Raw genomic sequence first — 16,520 nt, forward strand, 5'->3', positions numbered from 1 at the left:
GAATATTAGGTATTGATTCTTTTCCATAGTCTAAAGACGATATCTAAATTCAAAATGAATTGTCGGTCTACTGATTAATATATTTATATAAATTTCACAAAAACCATAAAAAATTATTCTATCATTTTTTGTACAGTATGTTCATTCACTTTAAAAGTATCAAAATAAACTATTTAGATTTAATTATTTATTAAACTATTAACATACATTACTCTCTAATACCATGGTTGGTATAATCTTATGGGCTGCTTTGTAAGATGTCTTATAATTATCATTAGTATACATGATAAAAATATAAATTAATTTATTGAATAAAATGTATTCAGTTAAAATTAGTAAGCTTGAAATAGTTTAAGTGTTAAATTTAAATTTAAATGAACCTAAAATTAGTTAGTTAAATGCATGATGTTAAGGTTTCCTGGGAAACAATTATTTAAAATGATAATAACATCAAACAACATATTGTTAGGCAAGTATAATCAATTTTCTGAATTAACAATAAAATAAAATAACACATGAGGGAGGGAATATGTACAAATAATTAAATACATTTCTGTTTTTTAACAACTTTGATTTTGTGTTTGCGTTTCTCTTGTAACATTCGAATTTGTTTTCCTGGTCTTTTTCTTTTTTTTACAAAAGATTCAGGCTCAGGCTTACGGCACATAACAGAACCCGGGTTTTCTACAAGTTCTTCTGATTCACTAGAACTAAAATATTTTTTATCATTTTCTATTAAGCTACTATTGAAACATTCAGGTAATTCAAAGTTTGGTAGCCATTCAGATCCAGCCATTTTTAACTGATTTACCACAGGTCTATAACGATTATATGAGCGTAAAAACGATTTGTACAATGCTTTAGAAAGTATCCAAACCCTGCTGACCATAGCAAGTGCAATGTTCATTTCTGACCAACACTGACCATTTTGTAATACTTTAACTATAAGTTGAGCTATTCCTTTGCTAAACTGTTGCAATCGATCGATTAAATGAAGAGCTGCTAAAATGCGGGTACCAGACCATTGACCAGCTTGCTTTGTTGGCATACCATTTTCAAATGCTGACAATAAATTTAAAATAACCTCTGGAATGTTTAGTTGATATAATTTTTTAATTAAAACAGTGACCTATAAAGAGGTAGAAAATAAATTACAAGCTAAAATAGTAAAAATACTGATAGGGATTTATACAATGTATTTCAGAGGTAACTAAATATTACTTGTTTGAGACGTCTAAATAGTTTCTCTCCTCTAAATTTTTTCTTTACTTTACAGCACATTCTAGATATTAAAGCACCTTCGTCAAACAGTTTTTTTAAATCATTTGTTGCCTGAATCGTAATCAATGTTTTGATAATATTTTCTATTTTGTGTAATTTCTCTGCAAAATTAAATTTAAAATTAATCAAAATAATACTTATCCTATTAAATTTCAAAATTAAAATATAATTTAAGTAATTAATATTAATATTTTTTTAATAATTTAAAATAACTTAATATTGATTAACCAAAGCATTCAGAATATTATTTTCAACACTAAATGTAATTTATAGTGTTCATCAAGTATATTTTAAATTTCATATCTGACCATTAATAATATAAATATAATTTACGACAATTATAGCCTAAGTTTTTGTTATTTTTATCGATTAAATAAAACTAATATTTATTTTGATAGCTACAATATATATATATATATATATTTATCAATTAATGTATCATTTTCAACTATTAATATATAATTAATTTTTAAAATCTTAAATAATCCAACCTTTGCTAAAAGTAGTTCGTATGCTCAATGGCTTTGGCTTAGGAAGAACCACTTGATAACAACAATTATTCATTATTAATTATTTTTATTAAAAATTCTAGAAATATAATAAGATCTTTTCCAATACAAAGATTTGATTAAACCACAAAAACACTACTGTTTCTTCAACTGTGTTTGATTACAATTTGTGAGTTAAAGACAAAATTATAGATATACGATTATGTCTACAGAATACCATAGATATAAAAAAATGTCTTTAATATATCTATGCAGACGACGATCATTAATATTTGAATCGGTGCACTGATTTGAATTCCCAGTATCAGTCAAGCCATAAAACGTGCTGTCATGTTTCACGGGTTTAGTAATTTTAGGTTAGTTATCTTATGATAAGGATGGAGCATAGATATATAAAGGTATCTTTATATGTCTATGGGATGGAGGATTGTTTTCAAATGATTATACGTCCAATATTAAATAGTAACACACGATTTTGGCGGTTAAAAATGTTTGGTCGATTTTCGTGATATTTTTGTGTTTCATTTATCCTCAATATGTTCGAATTTCCAATTTTGATTTAACTTTTAGACATATCAATATTTATAATTTTTGGTGTAATCGATCATCATGTCAAAAGTAAGTTTTCTCATGAAATAATGAATATTTTTATTCTTGGTCAGTTTACTTATTTTACGAAATGTAACCGACACTTTGCAGTTATTTGTACATGAATTTGTAGTTCTTACTATTATTCAAATGCTCTATGAATTTATATAATCGATTCTAGGAGCAGTGATGTTCGAATTTTTCTTCCGAACATAGAATTATAAGACACAATTTGTCGTTAACTAATCTGCTTTATAGTTTAGTTAATCTATATTAATGTTTAATTTTAATTTTTCAATATGTGCACTTATATAACATTGATCTATTAGTATCAAATATCAAGTTTTAATAAGTTACAGGAATTTGATATTGTGGTTTGAAAATGTACTGCTTAAATTCAATTATAAATTACTTTTCTGTTACAGTTTAGTTTAGAAATAATAATAACCAACATATTATCATACACTTGTTAAAGTTTTTGTCTAAATTTATTATTACTATTCATTATTTAAGTCAACATTTTAAATTCAATTCATGTAGTGAAAAATATTGATTTTTGTTATTATGATTATGATTTTCTATAGTCTTAATCACGGTGTAACATGATTTTATCAATTTTATATAAAATAGTCAATTACTAGAAGGTCGTTGACAGCACTTAAACAAAATAATAAATTGTAAACTGTGCATAATATATAAATTTGTAATTCATTTAAATAAAATTAAAAAGAAAAAAATTTAAGAGTCATTGAAATTAACATATTTTTAATATTTTCCCTTTAGATCCTACTTAGTATTTTATAATATGTTAACAAAATAAATTATTTCTTTAGGATATTAGGAGTTTCTTTAAAAGCAATGCTTCTACTGATAAGAAAAATAATTTAATTGAAAATAAGCCACAGACCACAAAAGGAAAATTAAAAAGACAGTGCATATTATCAAGTGATGAAGAAGATGATATATCACATACTACTCCAGTTGATAAACTAAAGAAAAAGTTGCCTGAAAAGCGGAAAGTTGTTAATCCAGTAGATATATTTGGTTCAGAACCAGTAAAACAAAGCACTGTTAAAGTGTTAAAACGAAATAAAAAAAAAGAAGTAAGAGAAATGTTTAAAAATTATGAAAAATTAAAGTTGGTTAAGTAAATGGCATATGCATGTTGTATTTTTTCATATAATAGTTGTAATGACTATAATTTACAACAATTGCCTTATACTTTTTTTATTCAATCTGAAGTTAAAATTGTTTTTTTTAAATATTTTTTGTGCATAAATAATTAAATGTTTTTAAATTAATTAATTTATATTATGTATTAGCCAAAAAATAAATTTATCATTATTGAATATTACTTATATAATTATAATATACAGAAAACTAGTATCCTGCTGGATAATCATACATTTTTGTGTTTTACCAAAATTAGACTGATCCCTTTGAACAAGATATTGATATTGAATGGGAAGAATTAGACAATATTGAGAAACAACTCAATGACTCAATATCAAGTGATTTAGCTGTAACTCCAAAAAAATCTCCTGTTAAATCAAATTGCATTACCGTAACACCTGAGAATTCTCCATCAAAAAATTCTGAATTGAAATCACTTAAAACTTCTCCAGTAAATTTAAAAAATATTACCCCATCAAAGTCATCACCAATGAAATCTATGTCCTCATCTAATTTAATGCTAAATAAAACAAAACTATCACCATCAATACCAAAAAAATCAAAGAGCCCTTCATTGTCAAATAACCAATATGAACTTGATATAAAAACGTTCAATAATAAAACTGAATCTCCAAAGAAAAAACATAATTTTAGTGATGAAGATAATTCTATTGTTAAAACTAGTTTTAAAAGAAAAATTTCTCCTATAAGGACACCTGAAAAAAAAAAGTTTAAAGTTAATTCAGTGCAATCACCTGACACTCAAGTAAGAAATATTATTTTTTAGTCATATTCTTTTATATTTTACTAAATACTGTTCTGATATTTTGAATATTAGGAAAGTGGATATGCAACCGAATCTCCTTCAAATAAAATCATTACTTCTCCTATTCTTAAAATACCTGTTGAATCAAAACTCTGGGTTGAAAAATATAAACCAGTAACATTAAAACAAATTATTGGTCAAACAGGTGATAAGAGTAATGTAAATAAATTATTAAATTGGTTAAAATCATGGTACTCAAACCATGGATTGGGTGTCAATAAAAAATTAGTGCGACCCAGTAAGTTTTATAACAAGTTTAAATACATATTTTTTCCAGAATGTAATGTTTTCTTTTATAGGTCCTTGGGCAAAAGATGATAATGGAAGTTATTTTAAAGCAGCTTTACTTTCTGGTTCACCTGGTGTTGGTAATTATACTAATTGTTTATTTATTGTTTTATTTGGTTACATACTTTTTTGGTTTTTTAGGGAAAACTACTGCAGCACATTTGGTATGTAAAGAGTTAGGTTTTGATATTGTAGAATTCAATGCTTCAGATACTCGTTCCAAAAAACAACTTCAAAATAATGTATCTGAACTTTTATCTACAACTTCATTGAATCCTTATTTTAATGGGAAAAATGTATCAAAAAATCATGCTTTATTAATGGACGAAGTTGATGGCATGGCAGGTAATGAAGATCGAGGTGGAGTTCAAGAATTAATTCAATTAATTAAAAATGCACAATGTCCAGTCATATGCATGTGTAATGATCGAAATCATCCAAAAATACGTACATTATCTAATTACTGTTTTGATCTTCGATTTCACAAACCAAAATTAGAACAGATTAAAGTAAGAATTTAATATTTTAGTATATAAAATAATTGAATATTGTACATCATGTTAGGCCGCTATGTTGAGTATTTGTTATAAAGAAAAGTTGAAAATTTCTCCAGACACTTTATCTTCTATTATTGCTAGTACAGATAATGATATAAGATTAACGCTTAATCATTTGTCAGTTGTTGCAGCAGGAAAAGATGATTTAAATGTTAACAAAAAATATATTAAATTGGTAATATATTATTGTTACTATTATTATTATTTTTTAAGCTCTTCAAATTGTTAATAAAATTATTTATTTTAGGGTCCATGGGATGTTTTGCGAAAAGTTTTTTCAGCTGAAGAACACAAAACAATGAGTATCAACGATAAATGTGACCTTTTCTTTTATGATTATAACATATCTCCATTATTTGTTCAAGAAAACTATTTATCTGTAGTTCCTCATGATGTCGAGTAATATTATATTTTGTTTTTTGGTTAAATTTTACCTAATTTTTTTGTTTGTTTCAAATTGTTCAGGGGTCCTAAATGGAAACAATTAGAACGTTATTCATTAGCAGCAGACAGTATTTGTACAGGAGATATAGTTAGTGGAAAAATTAGATCTACTAATAATTGGAGCTTACTGCCTGCTCAAGTATTTAAATTTTATTTATTGATTTTAAACATGTGTAATATGTAACTATATAAATAATATCTATTACTTATGTTTTTTTTTTAATTTCAAAAGTGATTAAAATTTGAATTTAGTCATTGTGATGAAAATATGAAAATATTACTGTTTTATTGAGTTAATATTTTAAAAAATATGTATAAATTTAATATTTATAGTTTTATTATTTTGTTCAGGCAATATTTTCTAGTTATGCTCCAGGTGAATTTTTAAAAGGTCATATAAGTAAACAAATCAATTTTCCTTCTTGGTTAGGAAAATTCTCCAAGGGGAATAAAATGAATAGACTACTACAAGAAGTACAAATCCATACGAGAATAAGGTATGTATTTAAAACGAAAAGAAATATTTTTGTTAACTCTAATTAATTACTTTATTTGGTGTATTTAATTATTTAGATTATCTGCCAGCAAAGAAGCTATAAATCTTGATTATATTACAATTTTACGAGATTCAATTCTTAAACCTCTTATTGATGAAGGTAGTGTTGGTGTTCAAAAATCCTTAAGTTTTATGAATCATTATCATCTTGTGAAAGATGATTTAGAATCACTTAATGATCTATCCACATGGCTTGGTCATAAAGATCCTATGTCCAATATACCAGCTAAAGTGAAAAGCGCTTTTACTAGAGCATATAATAAAAGCGCACCAACATTTAGTTTAGTAAAAATAAAAAAAAATATAGTTGATAACATTGATGTGCTAGATGACGAAGAAACAAATGTCAGTGATAATGAAGATGACGATGACATCGCAAATGATGCCCTGATTTCTGTAGTGAGTAAATCTAGCACTGTAAGGTTTAATTTATTTATTGAATATTATTTAATTTTTTAATTTCCAGGTAAAAAAAAAAGCAGTTAAGAAATCTTCATCGCCGTCTCCCAAGGAAATAAATAAAAGTAAAGGAAAAGGCGGAGGTAGAAAAAAGAAATAATTTAGTTTTAGTTTTATATTATTGTTAAGTACAAATCATTTTTTTTACTTGTGTAATAAACATTATTAAGATTGCAAAATAAGAATTATTAGTAGTCTGCAAGTTGTACTTTTTTTTCATATTTCATCATTGTCCTTATTTAACTCATAGAAATCAATTTTTTTCTATAAATGAGAGGTACAAGGAATTTAAAATACTATTATTTATAGGGTATTTCATTGAAAATTATTTTAATAGTTTTAAAAATAAATAATTAATACATTTAATAGACTAGGAAAATAATTGTATCTACATAGTGTACAAAATCATATCTATAAAAAACAAAGAATAATTTTGTTATATATTAAAACCCATTTTTCTCATGCATTCTTTATGTGCTTCGATCAGTTTTTGACAATTTTCTTCTCCATTTTCCATAATACTGTCAAAAATTTAAAAATAAGTTGTAATAATGTATGAAGTATTATTATTTATATTATATTTTTAGATAATAAATCTTAAAAGCGATAACTAAGATTCGCAGAATAATGTTTTTTTTTATAAATTTATTTTATAATAAGATTTTTTATATTGGAAATTCTAAGTATTAAAAATGTAATCAATCTTTTTAATTAATAGATGACAGTTTAAATTGTATAATTTATAAAAAATATTTAACATACTTTACAATATAACTAATTTACATCAAGTATAATTTAATTTTCATAGTAAAATACTATGATTAGGTAAGGTAAAAATTAAAAATCTATTATATATTATCTCTTTTATAAAAATAGAATAGGTAGTTGAACTTAAATTTATTGATAAGACTTAAGAATAATTTTATGTTAACGTATATAATCATAAATGAAATAAAATGGCTATATTTTCTTAATGATTAATATATAGATAACTCAGGTAAAACACACTAAATATATGAATTCTTAGCAACACTATGTGGTGCCAATTATAATAATATGAATTGAAACAATATGTTTATAGTATGACAATTCATAGAAAATTTCTCAATGTCAATAAAAACTTAATTATAAATTAAAATAATTTTGAGAACAAATTCTAATTAATGTAATTAATAATGATAACTCATTAATATCAACCAAATTGTAATAATATTATGTCTATAGTTTAAGATTAGATTAATAACAGTTAAATAATATAATGAATAAAGTTGCTAGATTTTAATTTGCAATGGGTTATGTATATCAACTCAAACATAATATTTTTCTTGGGAAGTAATTTATAATACAAGACGTTTTGAAACAGCAGGGACCATGTTAGTGTTAAATATTATTATAATATAACAAAAAAACATCAGAAAATCTATTTACCAGGTACACCGGTATGAAGTGAGGATTAGGATACAATTGTGTTGTTAGGGATTATTTGTTGTGAGTGGGCCTTAATTTTTTTTTTTTTTAGTTGGCATGACATCTGTCAAACATATTCAATAACCTTCCAGTCATCGAAAGAGCAATATCATATAATTTCATTGTGTTGAATATGTCAAATTTTGTACTGGTAAGTGATGATTTGCAAAAAGTATTAATTTTTTGTTTCCATTTGAAGAAAAGTGCTGCACAGAGTCGCATTGAATGCTTGTCAAGGCATATGGTGATCATGCTCTATCAGAAGTAACATGCAACAGATGGTTTCAATGGTTCAAGGATAATGATTTTGATTTGAGAAATAAAGAACGTGGAAGACCACCAAAAAAATTTTTGAAGACGCCAAACTGCAAGCAATATTGGATGAAGATGATATTTTGTGTCAAAAGCAAATGACAGAAATGTTAAATGTTGCACAACAAAGAATATCTGACCATTTGAAAGCTATGGGAAATATCCAAAAGTGTGGAAAATGGGTGCCACATGAATTGAATGAAAGACAAATGGAAAACCGAAAAAACACTTGTGAAATTTTGCTTCAAAGGCACGAAATAAAATAAGTTTTGTATCGAATTATCACAGGCGATGAAAAATGGATCTATTTTAAGAATTTTATACGGAGAAAATCATGGGTTAATCTGGGATAACTATCAACATCGTATGCAAAACCAGATCGATTTGGCAAGAAGACAATGCTTTGTGTTTGGTGGGATCAGAAAGAGGTGCAGTGTATCATGAGCTTCTAAAACCTGTTGAAACTGTAAATGCTAATCGCTATAGACAACAAATGATTAATTTAAACCATGCATTGATCGATAAACGACCAGAATGGGCCAGAAGATACGGCAAAGTAATTTTGTTACACGACAATGCACCTGCACACAAAGCAAAACCGGTTCAAGAAACAATCAAAGAACTTGATTGGGAGCTGCTACCCCACCTGCCATATTCACTAGACTTAATCCCTTCCGATTACCATTTTTTATCATCGATGGGTCACGCATTAGCTGAGCAGCACTTCGATTCCTACGCAGAAGTTGAAAATTGGGTGTCTGATTGGTTTGCTTCAAAAGACGAACATTTTTATTGGCGTGGTATCCACAAATTGCCAGAAAGGTGGTCGAAATGTGTAGAAAGCAATGGTCAATACTTTGAATAAATTTTTTTTACCTTCCCATTAAAAATTAGTGTTTCATTTTCACAAGAAAACGCTCATTTCATACCGGTACACCTGGTATATAAGTCAGTTAAAGTTCTTTTAGATATTTATAATTTTATTTTAATAATAAAAAATTGAAAATATGAAATTCTCATTTCAACAAATGTATCAGTAAGTAGAATGTAATACCCATTAAATAAAAATATTAATTCAAAATAAATGTTAAATTCGGTATATTACCAAGCATCTCGGACTCTTTTTGTATCTGGACAAGCGCAACAAGGTTTCAACTTTTTTGGTTCTTCTGCGGTCTTCTTTTCTAATGTTATCATAGTCTGATCATTCTTTAAAGGCATCATATTTAACTGTTACCAATAGGATTAAAAATTCAAAATATTTAACAATTTGACGCAAGAAAACAAAAATAGGTAAACATATAAAATAGTAAGAACCACAGAATAGATTAAAATTATTATCTATTCTGTTGTAAAAACTGTAAGTTTAAAAAATAATTTCAAGGTTATATTTACAGTTGTTGAACGATTACACAACTACGAGATATGATGAAATAAATAAATCAACAATTTTATAATGAATCATTAAACTGATATTTTTTATCGTTATTGTTCATTGGAAAATTGTATGTAAAGCACGATTTTAGATTATAATTGTAATGTAAAGTATCGTTGCATATCAAGTACCGTAAAGTCGCTGTCGCACGATGATAACATATTCTGTGATAATAGCGAAACGCGATAGTTGCTTGGTTTCTATCACGGTCTTAGAAGATCTAATACAACCTTGGGGCTCGTACCTCCGAGAGTGCCCTTCGTTTTATTTTTACGTAATTTTTAAGATAAAAATAATTCTTAGAACTATTCAATTCCCTGTTCAAATTTTCATAAAACTGTATGTAAAAATTATACATTGTTTTATTTTCTTTCCTGGTTCAGGTTAAAGATGTAAATCAGAAAAAAAAAATTAATTTTTAGTGTATAAAAAATTTAAAAGCTTAAAATTTTAACAAGATGTATTGATTTATTTTAATTTTAATAAAATATATAAAATCGAAAGAAATAAAATAAAAACTTAAATTACTCCAGAAAAAGTTACTTCGGTAGATAATTTTGTAGATAGATAATACTGTGGTGACGTAAACAACGCACCGCGAATCGTCCAAGTTGTTTACAATATTGTCAGTGGATAAGGGGAAATCCCATGTTCTAGGATATGCGATGATTATTTCGTTAAGGTAATTTCGAGAATGTTCTAGACAATCGACGCCGATATATATATATATATATATATTCCGTCTGGTCAGACGCTCATTCAGTCAGTCCGTGAGTACCAGTGATGGGAGTTTTCGTTCCATTTTGTGAATCGTTCCTATCGTTCCAGGTCCGGAAAAGGAACGAGTTCAAATGATTCGTTCCTTCGGTCCTTTCGTTCACAAAATATATTATAGTTCACAGTGTACGGGCCCGGTTATTACCGGGCGGCGGAACCGGTATTCCGTTAACTGAAATAATTATAACTCAATTGTAATATACTGACCGCCGTAAACATATTATCACAAATATTAATAGTCGATATTTAAATATTTTGGATTGTATTCATGTTTTATAATTAGGATTAGGAATAGGTATTTATAAATTATAAAATAAAAAACCCAACGGTGTTTTTGCAGTCTTTGCATTTATATTACAATAACAATAAATTCAATAAATTACTATTTAAAATAATAATAGTACAAAAAAATGATTAGGAAGTTACCTGAAATATGTATTATAGATTGCCATTTAAAAACATTAATGTTTCCATATTTTTTATGGAAAGTCTATTACGCCTGTCTGTTTGTGTGTATCCGGCTTTAGAAAACGTTCGTTCGCATGGAACTGATGTTGATGGCACTCCCAATCTTTGTAACATCAAATGGTATATATTTGGATATATACGTTTCATTTCCTTCCACCATTCAAGAGGATCTGATTTCCTTGGGATTAAAGGCTCATTAAGAAATTTATCTAATTCCACAATTGCATCGGAAGTGTCAGTTCTCACTGTTGTAACTTCTTTTACCTAAAAAAATATAATATGTAATAGGCTATTTATTATCATAAATTATCGTTATTTGATAAATTGTTTAAAAATGTAAATTAAAATTCATACCTGTGAATCAAATTCTTTCCATATCTCAAAGGTTTCTTTTTTTTCAGTTGACATAGTGATTTGTTCGTTATCTGTAACTATATTTTCTTCTTGATTAATAGATTGTCTTTTGCGTTTAATTATACTTGAAATCTTGCGCACGACGTTTTGATAAGTACGGATATAATATGTCTCGCTACTAAATCCTTTTTTTTTTTTTTAAAACGTGGATCAATTAAATTTGCTTCAGCAAAAGTAGAATTGTCTTCCATACCGGCAAATCTGTTTTCGGCTTTATTTTCTATCTTTAAAATCATAGAATAAATATCAAGTGGTAAGTTTTTTCTCAGTTCTCATTGTTTTTATGTGAGATAACAATGCATTTGTGAGAACTATAACTTTGGAAATTGATACCCCTTTTTCCGAACTTAACTCAATTGTAACTTCTTTAAAAGGCTTAAAAAGTTTGCAATAATAATCCATTAAATTAAAATCTGACGCCGTCAGATAATCAACATTTCAGTATTACCAATCATAGCCAAAGTGGATAGTAATGGATCTTTTGTCTCTAATCACCTATTAAACATATCATAAGTCGAGTTCTATCTCGTTATCACATCTTGTTTCAGTTTTAGTACTGGATAATTCATCTGAATTTGTGTGTTTTTTAATTTTGCTGCTGCTTGAGAACTACGCTTAAAATGCTCTACTATTTTTTTAACTTTTTTATGTACACTCGCTCGTCGTATACCGTGGCGTTACGTGCTCTCACTCTCGTTCCACAGTGTTTTTTTTTTTCCGACATCTGAAAAGTGTCCGATAATCTTGGAATTAACACCAATCGTTTCATGTTGTCACGCTGATGCCAAATCTGCTGTCCTTCGGAAGTCACAGAGTGTTTTTTACCCATCAGCGGTGAAAATTTGGTAATTTTAATTAATTCAATCATTTACCGCTCTGTTATCTAATTATAGCAGGTAATATTTATCTTCGAACTCCCCGGCCTAGCCGGCGGTCGTTCTTATCCTATCTCATTAATAATGACCCGCACTAATAGACCGTCATCGAGCAGTTCTCACACTACCATTAAACATACGAACACAATAAAACCAAATCTGTCTAATAATAATTCGAATCGTACACATTACGTTTCAACTTTATCCGATACTTCAAATGATGTCTTTACGGACGATATTCCTAATGACCCAGATTTTAAATTAGTCACATATAATTCAAAACGTAATCTTTCTTCTACCAGCCCAACCGGAACACCCGACAATAAGAAATCAAAACCCGTCTTTGTCAGTTCAAATAGATTTAACCACCTCCAAGTACCGGACAATGATAATGATAATGTAAACAATATTGAAACGAATAATGTCGATCAACCAAACCACATCCCGTTACCTCCACCAATATTTGTACGAAACGTTTCTGATTTCATTGAATTAAGAAATCAATTAATAAAGCTGATCGGCCCACAGTCCTTCAGCTTTAAGTCATCAGTCAATAACCTTAAAATTAACACTACCAACCCTGACTCGTACAGAGAAGTCATAAAATACCTGAAAATAGGCAATGCCGAGTATCACACTTATCAAGCCCGTGAAGATAAAGCTTTTCGTGTTGTCATACGCAACTTGCATTCGTCTTCTTCAACTTCCGAAGTAGGTGCTGCCATTGAAGATATCGGATATTCTGTCCGCCAAGTTTCAAATGTTATCCACATATCTTCAAAACATCCCCTCCCAATATTTTTTGTTGACCTCGAACCCGCTCAAATCAATAATGAGATTTTCAAATTGACCTCGCTGCTTCATACCAAAATAAAGGTAGAAGAGCCACATAAAAGACGTGAAATCGTTCAGTGTTCCAAGTGCCAAGAATATGGCCACTCTAAAGGATACTGCGCTCATCCTCCCAGATGTGTTCGTTGTGCTGATTTCCATCCCACTACACAGTGTACACAATCAAAAGATACTCCTCCAACCTGCGCCTTATGTAGAGGAAACCATACCGCAAACTACCGAGGATGTTCAGTCCATAAAAGCTTACAGCGTTCAAACTTCAAATCAAATTCAAATTTAAAAAATCATGTAAATAATAACACTATTGTAAATAAGCAGGAAACGCTATCCAGTGTAACGACCCATCCCCCCCCTCCTAACATGAAAGACAACAAAATTTTTCCTAATCTTACCCAAAATCCTCAAAGCCATAGCTCTTCAAGTAAAACTGATTCCCAATCTAATTCCACCGATAGTATCTCAAATAATCAACTTTCATCTTTTTTAACTGAGTTCAAACAAATGATTAATCCACTAATTCAATTACTCACCACTGTAATAAATAAACTTATTTCACATAATGACAAATAATCTCACCAACAATAAAACTCTTAAAATCATTCTTTGGAACGCCAACGGACTCAAACAGAATGAGTCCGAACTACTTAACTTTCTTGTAGTAAATCAAATCGACATAGCTCTAATCACCGAAACTCACTATTCAACTAATTCCAGTCATTTTTTCCCCGGCTTTAATATTTACAAAACCAACCATCCAGATGGTACGTCTCACGCGGGTTCCGCAATTCTAATATCTTCCATAATCCAACATCATCCTCTGCCGAGTTTTCAAATCCCCTCTATCCAAGCAACCAGCATTTCAATTTCAATAAATCATACTCCTATTACTGTTTCTGCAGTGTACTGTCCTCCTTCACCTCAAATATCTCAACTCCACTTAGATCAGTTTTTTTACTCCTTAGGGCGCAACTTCATCGCCGGTGGTGATTTTAATGCCAAGCACCCCCTATGGGGCAGCCGTGTCGAAAATCGTAGAGGATACCTATTTTATAATTCCATTCAAATGAACGGCTTTTCAACTATTTCACCCCCTGGTCCTACTTACTGGCCTACTCATTTGAACCGTCAACCTGACTTACTGGACTTTTTTATATCGTCAATACCCAACCATATAAATCATACTGTTCAAAACATATGTGACCTATCTTCTGATCATTCACCCGTTCTACTAAAAATTATGGAGCTCCCAACTCTAACTCCTTCGCGTCCCTCCCTTTCCAAAGGTCCAATTAACTGGAAACAATTTTCATCAAAATTAGAAAATTCTACGAACCTAAAAATTTCCCTTAAAACATGCAATGAAATAGAATCCGCAGCTCATCAATTAGTTAAATCAATTCAATCAGCTGTCTACGAGTGCTCTTATTCTTCCAATCAGAAATGTCACTCAAATCTCAAATCTTTTATCCTGCCTTCGAATATAAATATTTTAATTGCTGAAAAACGCAGGGCTCGCTCCCGTTGGCAAAGATCTAGACTACCTTCAGACAAGTCAGCTTTCAATAATCTATCTAACACCATTAAAAAACTAATCCAAAAATACAAAAATGACCTTTTTGTCACAAAATTTAAATCTTTAAACACACAAGACGGTACATTGTGGAAAACAACTAAAAACATGCTAAAATTAAAAGAATTCTCTTGTCCTATTAAAAAAGCAGATGGATCGCTCGCTCTTTCAGACTTAGATAAGGCCAAACTTTTTGGGGAACACCTCTCGAATATTGATATTACTCCAAGTACCACACAACTAGCCAAAATAAATGATTTTCTTGATGCTCCACTACCAATGTCTCTCCCTATTAAACATGTCTCCCCATATGAAGTTGCTAACTTGATCCAAAGATTGAAGCCCAACAAATCCCCAGGTCATGACTTAATAACAAATAAGATTTTAAAATATCTCCCCAAAAAAACAATCCTTTTGCTAACTTTCTTATTTAATTCCATGTTAAGATTGTCTTATTTCCCTACCATCTGGAAATTATCAATTGTTATCCTCATACTTAAACCAGGAAAACCAACCAATATTGCAACCTCATATAGACCCATTAGTCTACTCCCAGTGATTGGTAAGCTATTCGAGAAGATTATTTTAAAACAACTTAGACCAATAATTGAATCACATAAAATTATTCCCGACGCTCAGTTTGGTTTTCGAGCACACCACTCCACTATACAACAGGTTCACAGACTAGTCGACAAAATTTCTTCCTCCTTCGAAAATAAAAACTATTGCCCGGCAGTCTTCCTAGATGTGGCTCAAGCCTTCGACAGGGTTTGGCACAATGGCTTACTATATAAACTGAAACTATTCCTCCCTGCTCCACTTTACTTACTAATTCGCTCTTATCTTGAAAATAGAACCTTTAAAGTTCGTCAAGGCAATTCTTTTTCTTCTGTCTTTCCAATCCTAGCAGGTGTTCCTCAAGGAAGCGATCTCTCTCCTGATCTCTACAATATTTTCTCTTCTGACATCCCTCAAACCAATGACACCATCATAGCTACCTACGCTGACGACACAGCGATCCTATCATCCAATAAGAATCCAACCGTAGCATTCAACGCCCTTCAAAACCACCTAGATCTTATAGATAAATGGTCCTCTAATTGGAAAATTAAAATTAATGCCGCCAAATCTGTTCATGTTCCTTTCACTCTAAATAAAAAAAATCTGCCCACTCCCACCCTCCATGAAATTCCTATTCCCTCCTCATCTCAAGTAAAATACCTTGGTATTATTTTAGACAAACGTTTAACCTGGGGCCCTCACCTTAAAAACAAAAGAAAGTCACTCAATTCTAGACTACACCTATTACGTCCCATACTAAAATCTAAACTTCCACTTCATAATAAATTAATTTTATATAAAGCAATGCTACGTCCAATCTGGTCATATGGTGCACAAATATGGGGTTGTGCCAAACCATCACAATTAAAAACTATCGAAGCCTTCCAATCGATCTCTCTCCGTACAATCACGTCCGCTCCTTGGTATATTTCCAATCATACCCTCCACAAAGATTTAAACATAGAAGCAGTTGATAATTTAGTTAAAACTTACTACAAAAAGTTCCACTCAAAATTATTTCTCCATCCCAACCCACTTATCGCAAATCAACACACGGTATCAATCCCGGACAACCCCCCCCCCCCCCCCCCCCCCCCCCCCCCCCCCC

At 29.7% G+C, this 16,520-nt stretch overlaps 3 protein-coding genes across 4 annotated transcripts; 1 reads left to right on the top strand and 2 right to left on the bottom strand.

Moving 5' to 3' along the window:
* Positions 1-59: 59 nt before the first annotated feature.
* On the bottom strand, positions 60-9,653 carry LOC112679250. Of its 2 annotated transcripts, none has more exons than XM_025548976.1 (3): positions 9,566-9,653; positions 1,222-1,382; positions 60-1,129 (listed from the first exon to the last, which is right to left on the bottom strand). In XM_025548976.1, the coding sequence occupies exons 1-3, from the start codon at positions 9,570-9,572 to the stop codon at positions 542-544; spliced, it is 756 nt and encodes a 251-aa protein (XP_025404761.1). In that variant the 5' UTR covers positions 9,573-9,653; the 3' UTR covers positions 60-541. The 2 variants fall into 2 exon arrangements, with proteins under 2 accessions (XP_025404761.1, XP_025404760.1); XM_025548975.1 differs by lacking the exon at positions 9,566-9,653 and adding an exon at positions 1,773-2,055.
* On the top strand, positions 2,232-6,807 carry LOC112679249 (replication factor C subunit 1). The gene is made up of 12 exons (XM_025548974.1): positions 2,232-2,408; positions 3,212-3,481; positions 3,808-4,317; positions 4,390-4,615; positions 4,677-4,745; positions 4,807-5,174; positions 5,230-5,397; positions 5,470-5,621; positions 5,688-5,805; positions 6,018-6,163; positions 6,240-6,621; positions 6,689-6,807. The coding sequence occupies exons 1-12, from the start codon at positions 2,400-2,402 to the stop codon at positions 6,779-6,781; spliced, it is 2,511 nt and encodes an 836-aa protein (XP_025404759.1). The 5' UTR covers positions 2,232-2,399; the 3' UTR covers positions 6,782-6,807.
* A 1,113-nt stretch (positions 9,654-10,766) lies between the features above and the next one.
* LOC112679283 (zinc finger BED domain-containing protein DAYSLEEPER-like) lies at positions 10,767-11,673 on the bottom strand. The gene is made up of 3 exons (XM_025549028.1): positions 11,495-11,673; positions 11,099-11,404; positions 10,767-10,844 (listed from the first exon to the last, which is right to left on the bottom strand). The coding sequence occupies exons 1-2, from the start codon at positions 11,546-11,548 to the stop codon at positions 11,111-11,113; spliced, it is 348 nt and encodes a 115-aa protein (XP_025404813.1). The 5' UTR covers positions 11,549-11,673; the 3' UTR covers positions 10,767-10,844; positions 11,099-11,110.
* Positions 11,674-16,520: the final 4,847 nt, after the last annotated feature.

Source organism: Sipha flava, unplaced genomic scaffold, assembly GCF_003268045.1.
Source record: "Sipha flava isolate LNK unplaced genomic scaffold, YSA_version1 133_pilon_pilon, whole genome shotgun sequence".
NCBI classification, from domain to species: domain Eukaryota; kingdom Metazoa; phylum Arthropoda; class Insecta; order Hemiptera; family Aphididae; genus Sipha; species Sipha flava.